The following is a 19566-nucleotide window of genomic DNA, read 5'->3' on the forward strand; positions in this document are numbered from 1 at the left end:
TTGAGTTTAATTTGAACAGGACCCAGCGACGACGTAGCCTAGTTTCTTCGGCTGTTCTGCTGATGTGTTCCTCTGTTGTTGCTGGTCCTTCATCGGGGCTGTGATAACAATGGTAGCCAGAAGCAGCAGCAAAAGCAGAAGCAGCAACAACAGCTATAACTAGAACAAAAAGCGTGCATCCTGCGTGAGAACTGGGAGAATGGCGCTGGCAACTTGCAACTTGGCGAAAGTTGCTGCGGGCCGGCAGGACTCTTTTCATCTGGCCTGGCCGGGGCCCAAAAGGAAGAGAGACACAAGTGAAATGCACGAGAAGTGCCGGCGGCATCTCTTTCTCTTCCTCTTTCTCTATCTGTCTCTGCCTTCGTCTCAGTGGGCCAACATTGATGGGGGGATCCCGTTTTGGTCCTTGTGCCGTTCGTTGTCCTTGTTGTTGCCTTTTTAATGACGCTAAACGTTTATCAACGGACACACAGAGAGGACAGGACAGAGAGAGAGCACTACAAAACGGATGGCAGAGCAACAAATGCAATAATCTGCTCGGTTTGGCTGCTTCTGCTGCGTTTAATTAGCGGAAGCGTCGAGAATTAGACCAGGCCCAAAGCACCGACAAACTGTGGCAACAGCATAGCAAACTTGCCCCACGAATATGCATACGACACGTGAACCCACCACAAGATACTCGTACATAGTTGCCTCTATTGTATGTTTCTGTTTCTCTTTCTGTTTCTGTCGATAAAAAAATACAAAAAATGGATTTTGAAATAAGTTGTCTCCTGGCAAATAAATAAAACATGTAAGACACTATATTAAGGGAGAGTTGCCGCCGTTTTACGAGCATGTTTGGCAGTGACGAAAGTTTTTACTTAGTCAAATCCAATAGAGCATTAAACTGCCTGTAGTTTCTGGGCCGCTTTTTATCACATATTTGTTTGGGGCTGTTTGTTTGAGTCAATTTTATGGCGGCGTTTATGAGCGATATATGCGGTTATGACAGCAGCAGCAACAGACGCTTGTTTATCTATGTTGTGGCTGCCACAGTGTGGCACCAACTGGAGCTGCTGCAGAAGCGGGAGCAGCAACAGGAGCAGGAGATTCTGCAGGAGCTGGAACAGCTTGTCACTGTCATGTTGTTTGCAGGCAAACTGAGACTCAAACCGAAACCCAGACCCCGACCCAGACCCAGACTCAGGCCCCAACCAAAAGCCATTTATGGTCGCATGCTGGCCGCATCTCTTTATGAGGCTGTCGTTTCGTCCCTTCCCGTCGCGTTGCTGCCGCGATAATGGCCTCTCAACGCCAGGAGCAACCACTAATACCCCAGCATAGTGGTAGTGGTACGGCTTCCACTTCCACTTCTTGCTCTCTCACGCGCTGCCAACTTTGCGTATTTCCGCAGCGTAATGAATTTGATTGCTCGAGAATGTGCAGGCAGGGAGGACTGTACGTATAGAAGGACAAGAACCGGCACCAACGAGTAGAAAGCAAGCCAAGTTAGTACATTAGAGAGGTGAACTTTTCACCTGGTCAAGCCCCAAGCCTGACACTCATCCGCTTCGACGATGCTGATGATTGTGATGATGATGATGATGATGATGATGGGCAGCCGCGCTCTATGCTCCTCATTAACTATGGCACAACTTTGCCAAAGCTCTGAAATTCCACTTTGGGCATTAAGCTAATGAAATAAATTCCGAATAAAAAAATTCCATCCGAAGGAAGCACAAAAAAAATGTCAAACTTCCACTCGCATAGTTGGCAGTGGGACTCACTGTCATCGTCATCGTTCTTACGCTGCTCCTGCCCTGGTCTCCGAACCCCGACTGACATTCCCCCGCTCTTGTGCGAAACAATGCGCTTTGCTGCTTCTTTTTATGCATTTTTTTCGTGCAGCTTTGGGGAATTTGCAAGAGGCCGGAGCCCGGGGAGGTCGGAGCCCGGGGATACCCACTGACAGCTTTAGTTATTTGACGCGCATGCCAGTGAAATATGTCAGTTAATATTTTTTTTCGGTGACAGGTATGCAATCGCATCAGTCGACACTGAGTCGAGTCATCAGGCAAGCCACTGGTCCTGGCACCGCTCTTGCTCCTGCCACTTTCCTTGCCACTGTGTTGGTGTGTGCCACACCGCGAAGTGGCACAGAAAATTTTAATAAAAGCCAAATATTTGTCGAGGGACGTACTACGCATCTGCAACCTCCCCGACGACTGCAAAGGATTGAGATTGAGATGGTGGGCAACCAAATTGAAAGTAAACAGCAATCTATTTTAATGCTTAGTGTTGGCAGAGGCCCTGTACAATGCAAGGCAACCAAAAATCAGGACCTGCATCCGCCTCAGACCCAATCCCAGTCTCAGCTCCAGATGGAGGCACGTCTTGCATTGGGAAAAGCATTGTTGGGGCCGCTTTAAGTATATTCTGTGGGGGAAAATTCAAAATATTTCGTTGGAAACTTTTAGGCAAAGGCAAACAAAAGTTAATTAAAACATTCCCTTGCTTGGGTTTCTCCTTCGACGATTCGCAGCGAAGAATATACGCGTAGAATACCCATCTGAAAAGGAAAGGTCACCGCACCCAGCATAATTCCCATAAATTTTAAAGTCATCTTGTAAGCCTTTTAATTGGCGGCTTTCCCGCCATTTTCTGTTGCATTTTTAATTAATTAAAGAGCGAGAGCAGAGGAACGGTACCGATGCGAAACTTGTGCTAATCAATTGAAAGCCCAAAATCCTAAATTAAAAATTAAAATCACCAAAATCCACTCATTTTCATGAGCGTTTCTTATGAGGCAGATCCACAAGAGGATACAGAGGCTGAGGAAAATCAGAAAAGCCACAGCGAAGTCAAAGTAAAAGATATTCAAGGAGCAGCAGCAGGCTGTGGGCAGCCGGCTAAGGGAGAATGGAAAATCATGGAATTTAAATTGAAATCGCAGTCGAAATAAAGTGAAATGAAGCGTTAAAGTTGTGTGTGTCTGTATGTGTGTGTGCCACAGCCAAGAGAGAAAGCGAGAGAGTACTCTTCCAAGCACACTGACACACACACACACAGAATGAGTGAAAGTTAATGTGAAAGCGCTTGTTTACTCTGCGGCTTCTGAGGCAATCGCTGAAAATATTCGACTTGCAACTGAAGCGAAAACATTGCCGTAGAGACCCCAGACCAGATGGAGGAATAGGAGAACCTTCTGGGGAAAGCGCAGACAAAGCTATAGAAAAGCCGGCAACGACTGGAAAAGCATACACACGAAAAGGCAGTCAGGCAGAGCATTCATCATTGCTTTCCTCTGACTAAAAGACAGTGGGATTTCGTTGCGAAACGGGTCTGGTTCCCAAGAACTAAATAAAGACAGATCTCGCGTCTGCTGTTGTCATCGCTCAATCGATTCCGTTAAATTCGTTCCAAAATAAACACACGAAAATTATATTTCATCCGGGGATTTACTTGTAAATGGTGAATAAATCAACAGCGCATACACACCTGCAACATTATTCTGCCTCGCTTTGGGGTACAAATAAACAGTACGCTCTTAGTTGGGCCTGACAATGGCTTTCAATACTCGTTATTGTATTCGTAGGGTACAAGGGTATATTGTACGCATTTAGCCTGGATGTCGGATAATCTAAGAATAAACTGTAAATATTTTTGTGAAGCCAAAATCTCTTTGATGGAATTACCTTTCCCTTTCTTCTCTGCCTCAAATAGTTCATATATAATTATTTAGTTTTGGGGGTATGTTATGGTCGGGCAGACCCGACCCCGAGTGCTGTTAATTCTTTTGCCAGAGGTAGGCTTCTTCTTGTCGAAACTCGTTTCAATTATTTAGCTGTCTTTCGACTAAAACCAAATCAGAGTGCCGCACATTTGAAACAAAGGCTTTGAGTATTTTGTTTCGGATTTAATTCGAAACAACTCACAGGAGAAAAAGCTGTAATACACTTAAATGCGACACCCATCCACACATGCACCCACACAGAAAGGCATGTGATTGTCTCTCCTGTTTTGCATGTGTGTGAGTCGTTACCTGATTTATGCCCTCGCGGCCTGGGGCCTCTGTTTATGTGCCAATTGGTGCCGCACGTCCCGGAGACAAATCGATTTCTTATCACTGCTGCGGTACATTATTCCCCCTGGAATGGCTCAGATAATTTGAAGGTGTCTCGAAGCCTGCTCCCTGCTCAAGTAAATAAAATTGTAATTTAATTTTTAAGCACTGGCAGCGATTACGCGTAATTCAATCGAAATAAATGGGTGGCAGGAAGAAGCAGAGGAAGCCCTGCTGTCAGGGGCTGGGACTGGCCTTTATCAGCGTTGCGCCAGGAAAAGTTGTTGACTTTTATGGCAAATGACTGGCGCAACAGAGCAGAGTCCACGTCCACCCGGGCGCTGAGAATCCCTCCCTCCATCCTCCATCTAGCATCCAGCATGGAGAGTGGAGAAAGTTAGCCTCATATTTATTTTCATTTGCCGCGCAAGTTTGTCCACAGTCGTCCTGTTGCGAGCGGGTGGCGGGGGGAAGCGTCTGCCTAGTTGCTAGCATTTTATATTTGTTTTAATTTCCTTGCCATTTCCTTGGCCACATTTGTCAGTCAAATGGCCAAGGCAAAGGGATGGCCAGGGGGGCAAGCTGAGTCAGTGCAGCGGCATTTTACGTTTTAGTGCTTATTACAGTTTACTAGCGACCGTTCCGTTCGCAGGAAGCTCCGTTACTTGCCATTTCCACCGGGGCGCCTCTGCGAATGTATACTCCGCCATCCTCCATCCGTATCAAACGGAAACTTGCGCGTAACGTCTAGGAAAATCACTCACTCGTTCTCGAGCGGAAACGGTCACAACTTCCACTCGCAGTTATTAAGGGGTAGCTGCGAGTCGAGTGCTGTGTGCTGGCTATTAAAAATTTTATTGACTTCACATGCTTAACAGCCCGAAAAGGAAATTTATTACTCATCATTTTATTCGACCTTGTCATACAAATGGGAAATTTAAGGGCACAGCACCGCGCTTTAAGAGGCAGGACCAGCTGCAGCCGCTGTGGATTCTTTGAGATCGAGTGTTATGGTGGCATGCCATTCAAAATTTGCCGTGCAGGTGGCGGAGCCCACACGTGACCATCCCGGACATCCCGGACCATCACCAGACAGGGCTTACAATGTCCCTTGTTAATGGCATTTTATCGCCAATTATAAAACCTGTCATTTCACCATTTTTATCAGTGTGTGCACAAAATAAGGATCGAAGAACGAAGGAAATGTGTTAACAAAGGACGCTGCTGCCAGGGAGACAGGGCAAGGGGTCGTGCGATGCTCGACAATGCCAATCATGCAGGGACCAGGACCAGACCGTAGCCAGAGCAGAGGCCCTGCCCTGCCTTCCCCTCCTGACATGTGGATAAGTGGGTGACTGGAATGACTGACTAGCTGACAGACGACAGACGGGTCCCTTATAATTCATAAAGTGAACTTCATCCGCTTAAAGGCGACTGCAACTGCAGCTTAAAGAGGAGTTTACCACACAAATAATTTGTATACCCTTCCAACGTCAGAGACCCATCCTTTTGCTAGCCACAATAATTCAAGAACTTCTGCAAACAATAACTGCAGTTCAATACGAACGTATATTTACCAACCTTTGCGAATAGGTTACTAACTATTTTTCACCTTTCTACCAGTACACACATTATTTTTTAATCGTGTTTCGTAACTGTGACACCTTGGCATACCATCTACCAGCAACGACAGTTGCAAACAGGCGACAATGCCAACAAGTATATAAAGCCTTTGCATCCGCTTCGTTCCTACGTCTCGCCTTCGAGTACGAGCCAAATTTTGAATATTCCGCTCATCCGAAAGTGCTGCTTGGTGCCATTGTCATGCGCTCAAATTCAAACATGAGTCAGATAGTATGATACATAGTCAGATGAAATTGAAACACCACCGAAACCATTGAACAGATTGCTAATCGGCACGAATCCAGACTCAAACCAGTTCCTGAGTTCCATTCACACATACTACTCATGCTTCCAAAAGCCATCCTTCGGAGCAATAGAAATATTTCACAATGGGCGGAAATGATTGGTCGTGTCAGATACGGAATTATTAAATTTGATTCAATATTAGCTGCTAAAAAGTCAATTTGCTAGGGTATTTAAAACTTCGGCATCCGAAGCAATCGTTTTACTTCTGTTTTTCTTTATTCGTGTGCGAGCACACATGTAAATAAAAGCTGTTAAAATACGATAGTGTTGCCTATTAGCACAATAGGCCAACGCACACAGCGAGAGACACACACAGAGGAGCTCTGGCAGACACGGCAAGGGTCGACCGCATGCAAAGGTCTGGAAAAAACGTATACGCCGTGTGGGTTCAGGGGAAGTGCACAGCACGCAAAGTGTAACCACAAACACGACAACGGAGGCGGCAACAAACTACAATCAACAACTACAACAGCAACAACTACAGCAGCAGCAATGAGAGAAAGACCCACAAGGACACAAGGACACATGGAGAGGCAGTCAGACAGACAGACAAATGATATGTGTGCTGTGCCTCCTGCTTCTTCTCCTTCTGTTGCCTGGTTCCTGCTGCCTGGCAGACTCGAAAGAGTGGCAAGCATAGGTTGCACGAGTAGGTGCTGCAAAGAGGATTGGGTTAGGTTGGGTTGACTTTGCTTCTTTTTCTTTGGTTCTCTTATTGCCTTATTTATTTGCTTCTGTGAAGAGTTGTGTAAGCGTGTGGCAAGTTTATGATCAGCATGGGCCTGACGCATAGCATATGCCGATGCCGGCAATGCGGATACAATCACAGCATCAGGGAGTGGCTGCCATAGATGGTCGCTAGATTTCATTTGGCAATCATTCAACATGAGACTCATTTCCGAGCTGTTGGGATTTCGCGTTTGCTGCGGTATTAGAAGTCGATCTACGATCTACCCACTTGTTGCCATCGATCAGAGTCGTAAGATATGATACGTCACAAACATTTTGTTATTTGCAATCAAAATTCCATTGATGGGACGCACTTAATTTTCTGCACAGTCCCTTTCATGGCACGCTCGCATCCGTAACAAGGATAACAAATGGGAAAGCTACATGCGGCATGCCCTGGCCATAATACCAAATCATATTTTAACGTATTTTCCCAACAACAAAGCGGCAGGGCCTGTCTGTGAGCTGCCTGCCTTTTTCTTGATGGCCTGAAATTCCTTGCAGCAGCAACAATGGCCTGGCATTTACTAATTTCATAATGCCAAATGAAATAAAAATGGCAGCAGTGTGGAACCGAGCGAATCGAAAGGAGGAGAGACGAAGCTGCACAGGATTTATCGTGGTCTCTCAACGTGTGGTCAGAAGGGCGGCGGCACACTGGATTTTCTTTTTGGGTTTTTCTTCAATTTTTTTTTTGGGCAAGAATCAGACTTTTTTTGAATGCAGTTTTAAACTTCAGTGAGCAGCCAAGAGGAAGTGAGCAACCATATCCGGTTGTTAAAGAGAGGGGACAGACAGAGAGGAAGCACAGCCAGAGCTCACAATGGGAACAATAACTCAATAAAGTGTCGGCGCAGACAGAGCCGGCAGCAAACAGAGCGCAAATGAGTGCAAGGCGGCGGGCTGATGCTGAGCCACCACCATCTTTGTCTCAGACTCAATTTTATATTTCATTCGCCATCTTTTGCTCAGACTCCATTTTCGTCTCAGACTCCTTCTTCTTTTCTGACTCCACTTTCATCCTCTCGACAGCCGCTGCTTTCTGTTCTCCTTAACCCTCTTCACACTGTCATCCGTCTTCATTGTCTGCGTGTTAATGAAAGACAAAGGCAGAGGCAAAGGCAATGGCAATGGCGGTTCCCTGACTCGTGCTTTTATGGCCCACATTAAAGGGAACTGTAAAATGCGCTTCATTTGGAAAAATGAGCCATCGACATGGGGGCGTATGCGTAACGTGTGCGGCAAAGTGCCAGAATTATGATGATTGACGATTATACACTCTGGAAAAATAAGAGCCAGAGATGGATCAGAGGAGAGCACCAAAGACTTTCCCTTTCCCTTGCCCTTTGGAATGCAAAATTAGACGGCATCCTGCAGAAGAGAATGTTTTGGCTGGTGGCATTCCAAATGAGATGATATGAGATGCACAACTCGAAGGCTTAACCAGAGTCACAGAAACAAGTGCTGACGGAATTTTTAAAAATGCTAAAAAGCCAGAGAATAAATATTTATAACATGGCCTTTCCGCAAATGTCGATGTGCATACTTTTAATTATGCACAAAAGTCAAAAATTGGGGAAAGGGTCTGCGGCTGCCACTCCCTTTGCCGTCTCAATTATGCTCCGGCAATTTTCACTTCGTTGCCGCTGTCAAATTTGACACGCCCTGCTTTACGGCTTGTTGTTTTTAATTTAAAATTTCTTCAATTCCATTTTTGGCCATATTTATGTTTTATTCTCTTCTGTTCTTTTCCCCCACGTTGCTGTTTTTTTTTTTTCATTTCCATTAAAAGGCTCCAAATGAGCGTAATTAAAATTGACCCAAGGGAGTAGCCCCGGCCGGGCAATAAAAAGTACGAGACTGAAACAGCAAAAACTTTTGCATAATTAGCAGAGGGGGATGCAGAGCGCCAGCACCAGTCAGTGCCCCTGCCGGTCCGAGTCTACGAATGCATGAATCATCTCGGGCTTTGGCCGGGATTTATGAATGTTGAGAATTAAACTCATGTATGCGAAATTAAATTTGCCCCCCATTGAGCCAATGATACTTGAGAGTCGGCCGAAACCGGAGCCAGAGATATACTGGTCGTGTACTACTATTATGACAAAGTCCTGTCAATGGTCCTCCTGCTCCGTCTGTGTGCTCTGGCTCCCTTTGTGTCTGTCTCATTTAATTTTAAACTTTTTTGATTTCTCTGGCGGCCGAGTGCTGCTCCCCAGCGACATGTGCGCTGCCGGGTGATAAAGTTGATTTGAAAGTTTTCCCCTAGCTGCAGACCCAGTTCCAGGCCCATTCCGGCCTCTGTCGGAGGAGACCCGACGAATTTAAACTACAAATTCATTTACGCAATGCAATTTCAGCTGGTAAATTCAATTGGATTGCACAAACGAGAGTTTATTCCGGCTCTGGGGTAATTATGTTCGCATTTAGTGCGCGATTATGGGGCACTGCATCGAGAGCGAAAAGCAAATTAAAACTTATTCATGTTTCGGGAAAATAAATGCAATTTCTATAATTTCTCGCTGGACTGGACCTTTTCCTGTGACACGGCCCACTTCACTTTATGGTTAATAGCATAAAATGGCCCACAAAACGGGCAACGGGTGGGTCGACGACATTTTGTGTAATTTATTTGGCCTACGGGCGCATCCGAGTCCTTGTTTTTTTCCTCCTCTTTTTCTTTGCCGCGACGATGAGGCGCGCAAATACTTTAAGACGATTTTATGTAAATGTTTTTCGTGCTCATGTTTTAAGTGTGTTTGTGTCTCTCCATCTTCGACGAGAGCCCGGGAAAAAAGGCAAAAGCCGGGCGACAGAACAAAGAATGCGGCAGGATTTTGAACTGCCTCCGACTTCGACTCTGTCCCCGTCTCTGCCTCCTTCGGGGCTCCTTTGCCGTGTCTGTTCATTCGGAATTTTATTCAAAATGGATTATGCCGCCTGCTCGCTGAAAAAGAGAACAACATGAAAATAATTCAGCACCATTTTCTTCGCTGGTGTTGTTATTTTTCGCCGCTGAATTTTTAAGTGTTTATGTTTATGCGACAAAGTGCCAAGGACCCGATCCGGTCCCGAATCCGGATCCGAATCTCGCTCCTGGCTCGAGCCGATAAAGCCGAAGGCCCAAAAACCTTAAAGCCGACGCTCAAAAGTTGAATTTAATGAATGGCGAAATTGGTATTTGATTCCGTCGTGGCCATAAATCTTCATACGGCCACCGGGTTCGGATCCCATGTGTGCTGCTGACTCAACTGGCAATTATCTCACTTTTTCAGTGTTTTCCAGTTTTTTTTTTTTCACTTAAGTGGAAGTGTAAATCAATATGCCCGGCACGGTGGAAGTTTACGACAAATAACGCATTAAATTGAATTGCTAAATTTCATTTTATTGTCGAGGCGTGCGAGTGGTCGAGTCGCTTCGAGTCAAGTCGAGTGTCGACTGTGGAGTGTCGATTGCTGGCAGAGATTCCTCTGCCAACTGCATAACTCTTTCGTTTATTAACCACTTCCTGCGTGGCCCGTACTGGTCCTCCCAGACCACTCCCAATCCCAGGCCGTGTATCGAACCAACAAAGGAGGCGCCAGACTACGGCGATAGCGATGGCAATGGCCCTGACGATGGTGACAACGCCAGCTGGCGTGATAAGCCATTCATTACGATTATTATGAAGGAGGTACCACGGAGGATAGAGGGGCTACGGCTACACACACGACATGTGTGCCAACGAGTCGAATAAAAAAATACTGCTGATAGGAGTAAAAAATTTTCATACTCATTTATTTTTATTTACTGCGCGCAATTTGCACATAAAAGCCGAAAGCTAAAGCCAAAAGCCAAAAGCCGAGTGAAAGGGTTCTGTTCTGGTGAAAATCTGTGACTTTGACATAGCCGAAAATATGGAAAAATTATGCGTGGCCATAAAAGCTGAGCGCGGCTAAACAGAGCAGTGCACGGCAGCCTCGATACCGATGTCCCTGTCGATGTCCCTGTCAATGGCATTGTCAATATTTAAGTTTTGACATTGTTATGACAGTCAGTCCCGCCACCGACACCGGCAGCGTCACCAGCACCGTCACCGACCTATGCCCCTAGACCAGACCCTTTGCCGGAACCGGGAAAGTTTTTGCGTGAAGTTAATTTATGGTGTTCATGTGTGCGCAAATGTTGTCATAAATGTCAAGCGCTTTTTGCGGAATTTTGCTAAAGAAATACGATATTATCGAACGATCCGGCGATTGCTTGTGGCACGAGCGTATGAAATTAACTGCAGCCCCAATACCCTTTAATTATGGGTAACCCCCTGTGACTGGTGTTGATGATAGGGCTTTCAGCTGGCAGCTGGCCAAGTAAATCACATAGGAAATTGCCTGACTGCCTGCCTGCCCTATTGGCGCCAGGCCATGGGTAAGAGTGCGTAAAACGAAGAAGAGCCAGTATTTCATTTCATTTCCTTTAACGGCAAATCACAGGGCAAGAAATGCGGCTAAAGCGGCTGGAGGAGGCGTATGCGCAATTTGTTTCATTTGTCTTAAAGCAACGAAAATGGGAATGGAGAGGGGTAGAGTGAGGAGAGACAAGTTTATTTCCAGCTTTGACTTTGGAGAGATTCCGTTTTAATTTGCGATTTTCCGCTTGTTTTGCCAATTAGGCGCCATTTGACGTTACGATTCGTCCAAGAGTCCGCGAAAGTCCAGGACTTGTGCGGAATTTACTCAATTCCATCGAAGAAGCACACTCTGGCAATAAATTAACTTTGACCCTTTCAGAGAGCCAACGGAAATGGTTGTCATCGTGCACATTGGGCTCTCTTCGTGAAGGCTCTTAATTCAATTACAATCAGCGGAACTCCATTCAATTGTAAAAGAGTTTTTCTTGGTGCCTCACCCTTTCTTCGCCAACTTACTTTTTGTTCAATTTATTTGGCCGGCTATAATTTTCTTTGCCAGCAGCCAGGCTTGTGGCAGGCTCATAAATACCAAATCTGTTTTAATTTCCATTGGCTCTGGCCACACAGCTCCGATTCCGACCCAGCGCTTGCCTGTTGGCCTGGCTTAAAGCTTGTTTATGTTTCCAGGCAAGTGAAAGTTAATACGCGTGCGAAATCTTGAAGCGCTTTTCGCACGGGGCCCGAGAAGGAGGGGCCACAACAGAGCCAGAGCCAGGGCCAGCGGCAACAAAAGTAATGATATCAAACTTCAGCAAAGGAATTATATTTCATACCAGATGACATCAGTACACACACAGAGTTGCATTCCTACGCATGTGAGCGTCTCATATCTGGAGCTGAAACTTTTGGGGGAAAGTACTTTATGCGATAAGAAAGCACAACAACAAATGTGAGTAACGGCCCCTAGACTCTGTCTCTCTCTGTCTCTGTGTCTATCTCTCTGCCCGAGGCAAGGCTGGAGGTGAGGATGAGAGTGGGGACAGGGGTAGGTATGGAATCTGACATCTTCTGCAGTTTATGGAATGCAATAAAAAACTTTTCAGACAGCCCCCCAGCCAGTGTGCAATGCAAATTCTATAAGCCAGAGGCGAGCAGTCTTTAAGAAACAGTTACCAACGGAGGGAAATCCAACGAACAACCAAAATAAAATAAATAAATAAACGCCAGCTGACTGGCCTAAGAAGCCACACAGCCAATGAAAGCCAAACAATTGACTGAGAACGCGTTCCTTTGCACCCAAAAAAAAAAAGAGGGAAAAGAGGGAAAAAATAATAATAATTCGGACACTAATCCGGGCTTAGAAACTTGGCTTTATTTTAATCAAACCGACAGAGCGAGCAGCACGAAAAGTTCCCCAAACAAAAGAGGCCCTGAGGCTGGGCCCTGGAATGCGGCCAGAGAATGAAAGGAAGCCATTCCTGCCGTTCGTGGAATACGCGACAGGCACGATAAAATCATGAACGAGGGGGATAAGCCCAGTCCCAGTCCCGTTCCCAGTTCCAGTCCCATCGGGCCCATGTGGCATGGGTATGTCCATGTATATAACTTCAAATGAAGTTCGAGTTATGGCCCCGACTTTAAGTTTCGACTGAGGAGGAGGAGGCATGACAAATGCCAATGAGGCTGCCGTACTGCACATGGCTGGAGCATTGAGGGACCGCAAATGTTATACGTGCAGCACTGACAATAACGGGAACGAAAAGCGGGCCCAAAAAGCAGCCGGAAAGAATTGCTCTGTAATTTAATTTAACCAAGGACGGGTCCATGGCAGTGTCTGTGGCTGTGGCTGGGGCAGGCGCCAGTTAGTGGTGCGTGCGCCATAAGCTAAAATGTCAATATTTGCCTATGCCACGCATAAAATGCCAAGGCATATGCCTTCTCGGAGGCTACAGCCGGGCAAGCGGACATTCAAAGGAATGTGCTCTGCTTTTCTGCCGCCAGTTGTTTGGAGATCCCGCTCCAGCAGCTTCTCTTGAAGCAGAGACCCTCTTCTTTTTCTTGCCACATCCTATCTGTAATGTCAGCAGCGATGAGTGCGCGGCAAGCGGAAATTAGCAAACGATTTGAGCGCCCACAGACACAGACACAGTCAAAGGAGCGCCGCGGCGAGGAAAGAAAAAAAAACGGGATTGAATGAATGTAAGCGGGGGCGTATGCTTGTTATTTGATTTTCTGTTGATTTTCTCTCGCTGCCTGGCATATATTTTCTTTAATAATTTCCTGTTATAAACAAATCAAGGATGTAATAACGCAGTTCAATGCGTAAATGTTGCCGTCTGCTCAGCCCCCTTCCAGCTGCTTGAATATAAATGCCACTGATTATGATCTTAAGAGCCATCACAGACCGTAATGGCCGAAAAAAAAGTGAACTTTTCAAACGATGTGGAGCCACACACACTCGCATAGTGCACAGCACATGGACACGGACTAGATACACACATAGACCCACATAAGCAAAGGAATCTACAAGGACTAAGCCCATTAGCCCACTGTTGTTGAACCTTTTTTCTACCCGGTAACGGCAGTGGAAAACGGGTATATTGCATTCCTGGAAAGCCGCGCCTGTAGCCAACGTAGGGCATACGTTTACGTTAAGGGGAAAAAACTATTTTATACATTATTTATAACAAAGAAAAGATCAAATACCCAATGGGGTATCCGTTATATATGAGTATCTTCTATGCTATCTGCTCCCATTAAACCCCTTTACTGGGTATCGCTATGTCGGAATACCCGACCCGGCTCTTATTTCGTTTCGTTTGGGACTCTTTGGGACCTGGCATTTCTTTGCCTTCTTTTGCATGAAAATGCCACCAAAAAAATGTAAAATACTTTAGCTAACGTAAAGGGCTGCACACACACACACACACACACATAGCCCTTAAGCATGCACATCTACGAAGGAAGGCAAATGTAAGTACAGAAGCAACAAGAACAACCAGACTGAAGGCAGAGCAAGTCAAGTGTATGAAATGTAACAAAGACCTAACGAGAATTACAGCCTCTCACACACACACACACACACACCACACACACCGACACACAACACACACAGCAATTCAGAGCTCATGCACATGTACGAAATAATGAGAAAATATCAAAAGTGCCCAGGCTCACGCACACTTTGGACTCGCCCGAGCTCAATGTCAACTTAAAGCTCTCTGGCAGTCGTGCCGCTGGCCAGGACATTAAGGATGAACATACGCATAGAAGGGGGGACTAGAAGACTGCTAGAGGACCACCGTCGAAGGGTGACTGTGACAGGGTCGAGATGGTTTCTGTTTCTGCTCTCCTTGCCACTCTGCAGTTTTTCTCTTAATTTCGTTTAAAGTGCGCGGCAAAAACTGACGCTAATGAGCTACTTAAGCAATGACTTAAGTCGTTGTAGTGGAAAGGGCGGTCGGATGGCTGGGCGTGTGGCATATCATGACATTACATTACACATACGCACCGTTGTATATGCTACACTCTTTTGTGAGAAGCAGTTTGAGCTGCCGACGAAACTGCCGCAAGACCCTAATTGCCTTGACTCTGCCACAAAATCCCACCTCCTTCATGGCATCGCCCCGGAGAATCTTTGGTTTTGTTTTAACTACTTTGATTTGGGCAAAACTTTCGGATTTGATGAAAGTTATTCGGGGCAAAGGCCGATTGTTGCTCCATTGTGAGGTCTGCCTTTTGTCCGTCTTCCGGAAAATGGCATATAATATTCGATTAATATTTCAATAAAGTGTTTGCCCCTTTACGGATTATAATAATAAGGTCCATTGTGGCAGTGCTTGTCCGACCGACCCTTTGGCGCCGACCACAAAAGACCACATTGCGGCACAATGGGACGTGCCGAACAGCTTGAGTTTTGTTTGCATTGTGAGCCAATGGAATCAGGGCATTGAATAATGTAGTTACCAGGAATTAGATGAGTCCGGCTCCACTCTAAAGCAGTCTTTTTATATATATGAGGAGTACTCGTACCCAAAATGGGGCATTTCTCTGTGCCAAATTGCACTCATTTCGGAGCCGGACGAACAATAGGGGCTGATTTACATGATGCCCGGGGGCCTCACCGCAGGCTTTATTAGGAGTCCAAAAATAACACGCACTCGCAGTGGCATGGCACTCGTGCTACAGCCACCGCCCACACACAATTAGAGACACCTCATTAGGCCGCGCATTAATCAGGGAGCGAAAACTTTCACCGCTTTCCCTGCGGGCGGCAGCTGATGTCAATTAAATGCGCCTGTCAAAATATTTGCACACACACATAGCACATACCAACATATGGAAAGCCACCCCTTCGTTTTTCCACTTTCCTCTTCATCCCCGAAACTAGTTCAACGGCTAGACAACGTCGAGGGGCTCTCCCTCTCCTCTCTCTTGGTTGAGCAAAATCAGCGTCATCGCTCTCTAAAATGTTCTTTTATTAATTAAATCGAGCAGGCAAGTGTCAAATCAGCGTATGGCTGTGCACCACTACCGCCCACAGTCGCCTGCCTCTTCACATGACACCAGAAACTTTTTTATACCCTTACATACCCCGTGTAATGATGGTCTTCAATGATGTTTGCAGACCATAGAAGCAGTATGTTTTCTATAGCATCGAGAAACAAGCCTTTGTAAGAACTAATGCTGGGAGTGCTGAGATAAATCCAATCATATAACATCCACAGCATCGTTCAATTTGAAAGAGTATCTAATGCTTCGACCTTCCTGGCAGTTTTCGGCTACTATTTGCTGGTGTGCGGCTTGTATTGCGGTTCAATGTGCCGTCGCGCAACGTCGACGGCGACGACGACGACGACGACCTACAACAATTTTGTACATGTCAACATGGTGTCATAATTAAAATGTTCACCAGGCCATGCCACTCTCCTCCCGGACGAACGCCCCTGTCCCCGTCCCCGACCCCGACCCCACCCCTGATAGGCTATTCGATTCGGCTGCAAATTGGAGGTTTTTGGTGGCAGCCCTGAACAAGGGCAACGCCGACAGGCATTTCCTTTCCCGAAATCCCCGTTTGCTTTTCTCTTGGCTGGGAGACAATTTTAATGATTGGTCGAGCGACGGGGCCAAGGGAGATATCCGTATCCGTATCCGTGTCGATATGGCTAGTTAGCTGATTGGTTTTGGCGGTTTGTTCGGTTGTCCCGACATCTGTTGGGCGAAGTGCCGTCCAGCTAATTGCTTCTCTGCCGCTAAATGAGATAAATGATTGGAATGGGCGTTCGAGGTGCCAGGTAATCAATCCCTTTGGGCGCTGGTCAAACACAGACTAATTTCAGTTTATATGCAAAGTTGGCCATCGACATTATAAATTGTCATTCGGATGGTTGGTTGGTTTTGTCCAAAAATTGTCCAAAAACACGGCTGTTCATTACGCCTCAAGGCTGCCAACAAGCTGGGCTCCATCTCACTCCCGCAATGGAACTTTATCCGGGCCACTTAGGCTTGATTAATGTGCCGGCATTTGCCGGCCGGCTGGGATGCCCAGAGACCAGGCCATAGTCCAGTCCTGTCCTGTCCCATATCTGGCCGTAAATAAAAACATTCAACATTCTCCTCCGTCCGCTCCCGCAGCTCGGCATTTTATTGTCTCAAGGTTAATTTGAATGGCAAACTTTACGTTAGCATGCTTCTATATAAAGATACTTTATTTTTTGCTTCTCCACTCTATTATTATTTTCGCTTCTCTACAGATACTTTTCTGCTTTATTCACTGTCCAATGAGAGTGTAACAGCAGCAACAACCAACAAAAAAATTAATCAAAAATTCTGGAGACAGGCGAGATTCAGATACAGATACGGATACTCCGGGGGGGAATGCCCCGGGACATTTGCATTTTCCATTTTGCTGGTCAGCTCTCCTTCTCTCTGTCTCTCTACGCATTTATCATGATTGCAATAAATAATATTGTGGTTTAACCAACCACTGACCAGGGGACAGGGTGAAATATTTTATTTTATTTCTACGTACTTTTCTGTGCTACGAAAGTTGCCGTTTAAACTCTTAAAGCTGGTTAAATTTCGCTGTCAAAAGTGGTCTGGCTGTAAACTGAATTCCTCCGGGCGGAGACGGAGGGTCAGTCACTGTGATTGAATGTTTGCCTGTCTCCTGCCTGACTGACTGACTGACTGCATCGATTCGTTTGAAGGACGTTTTCAATTTGTGGCACAATTTAAAGAATTTTCCAAAAAACAGAGCACCGCCAAAATGGCTCCTAGCTGAATGCTGGCAAGACAGGCGTGCGGCAGTTTGTGGCAGCTACTGATGTGATGTGGATGTGGATGTTGTGTGCCCCTTGCCAAGGAATTTCTCTTGTGAATTTGCCAGCTAGTTTGTTACTCTTTTGCCCCTGCCACAAGCCCGTGCATGTATCTTTTTGTCTCGTTGTTTCGTGGTGGCCTACCCCCAATCCCCCATATTCAAATTCAAATTCAACAACTGGCAGACCCGCATGATAATGCGCATATTTCTATGGATTATGGCCTACTTTTTGGGGTAGGCTTGGGCTTGGAGCAAGCTCTCACTCCATTAGGGTAGCAGGGGAAACGTTGGGGGCGCAGAATTAGACACACTTGGAATTTACCCGCCACTCATATGCATAAATATCTCAGCCTTTATTCTCTGCGTGACTTTCGCCAACGACCCAAGCCCGGCACCGAACGATCTGACAATTGTTCGAAATTTGCATAGAAAGAGGCCGCAATTTCTGTGCTTTGCATATTTCTAGCCGCCGTTCAGCTACATTTGAGCTATGCGTTTATCCCCCTACGCTTTATTGTTTGCAAATACAAGTGTTCATCCCCCATCTCCCAGTACCAGTACCAGTGCCAGTACCAGTGCCAGTCAATTGCCATCAATTGGCCTCAATATCCCATAGAATATGACTTCACTTACCTCGCACTTGGGCAGCGGTCCCTCGGGCATCTTTACCTTCCACCCCAGCAGCGGGGGTATGCAGATGAGTGCCGACATAATCCACACCGCAGTAATCATGACAGCGGCACGGGCCGGCGTCCGCGACTTGAGATAGTCGACGGCCTTGGTGATGCTCCAGTAGCGATCCAGCGAGATGAGGCAGAGGTTCATGATCGAGGCGGTGCAGAGCAGGACGTCCATGGCCGAGTGAATGTCGCACCACCAGCTGCCGAAGATCCAGTAGCCCATCAGCTCATTTGCCAGCGAGAAGGGCATTATGATGAGGCCCAGAAAGAAGTCGGCCACGGCCAGCGAGGCGATGAACCAGTTCTGGATGTTCTTCAGCGACTTCTCCGTCGCAATGGCGATGATTACCAGCATGTTGCCCACCACGATGATGATCATCAGGATGGTCACAATGATCGAGGCAATCACTATGTGGGTGAGCGTGTACCCGCTCGGATAGCGTCCGTCCCAGTGCACTTCCGTGATATTGCTGCCGTTACCCATGAGTCCATATCCCCCACTCAGGTTTCCCGCTCCGCCGCTCTGGTTGTAGTAGCTCCCCGCCAGCTGTAGGGTGCTATTGTAGAAGCTCCCATTGAGCAGATATATCGTGTCGTTCACATTGATATAGCCTGCTCCCGACCCCGTTGGGGACTGGTCGAGAAGGCCCGGCACCGTCAGCTGGCCGTCGACGGTTAGGAGCGGGGGATTGAGGGTGGCACTCTCCGGGTATCGCGTGCCATTGGGCGGCCCGCCAGTGGCGGCTGTGGAGCTGGTCGTGAACACGGCCAGAAAGTCGTCGGTGCTGATGTTGCCCGTGTTGATGTTGGCATTCAGCCTGCTGTAGTCCATGGTGCTGCTTCGCTCTTCTGTGCGATCTTCTCTAACTTTGTAGTGTGTAGCTGGCTAACTCTAGGTGTGGTGTGTACGGCTAGCTCTATAGTCTGATTGGTCCCATGCTGCCGTCCATCCGGCTCGTATTTATAATTAAATTTGCTTACGCGCGAAATTCCAATTCAAGTGAGTTCTCGTATGCGGTGATCGGCTGCTCTCTTGTTCCGCCGCTACAACACCCAATTAACCCTAATAATTTATTTAATTCCTAGCATAGCTCTAGCATTAGCAATATTTCGATTATTTCGATTTTTAATACCCGTTTTTGCACCGAAACTCGTGTGTGGCGCGTTTTCCGCTCATTTGTGAGGGATCTATGAGACGGTAGAACGCGCCCTGTTCTTTTGGTTTTGTTTTTGGTTTAAGTTGTGGTTTTTCCTTTAATCAATTATAGTCTACAGCACATATACAGTATATACAGTTACACAGATACGGGTACGGATACGATTACGGTTACGGTTACGGACACAGACACACATGACAGAGACGAGTAGAAAAAGCTGGCTATGTACAAAAAGGGGGCATCCTCGCTGGACTTCTTCTGCCGCTGCCTGGACGCGATCCCATCGATCCAATTGATTGGCTCCTCTGCCCTTCTTC

The 19566-nt window shown here is 46.6% G+C and overlaps 1 protein-coding gene across 2 annotated transcripts in view; it reads right to left on the bottom strand.

Moving 5' to 3' along the window:
- Positions 1-18978, bottom strand: part of Octalpha2R (alpha2-adrenergic-like octopamine receptor) — a 43340-nt gene extending 24362 nt beyond the window's left edge. The window contains exon 1 of one of the 2 annotated variants that reach the window (XM_001358821.4): positions 18046-18978. In XM_001358821.4, the coding sequence (XP_001358858.4) occupies positions 18046-18924 (879 nt within the window). In that variant the 5' untranslated portion in view covers positions 18925-18978. The remainder of the gene's footprint in view (positions 1-18045) is intronic. The other variant, XM_033385523.1, reaches the window with a different exon arrangement.
- Positions 18979-19566: the final 588 nt, after the last annotated feature.

Source organism: Drosophila pseudoobscura, chromosome 2, assembly GCF_009870125.1.
Source record: "Drosophila pseudoobscura strain MV-25-SWS-2005 chromosome 2, UCI_Dpse_MV25, whole genome shotgun sequence".
NCBI classification, from domain to species: domain Eukaryota; kingdom Metazoa; phylum Arthropoda; class Insecta; order Diptera; family Drosophilidae; genus Drosophila; species Drosophila pseudoobscura.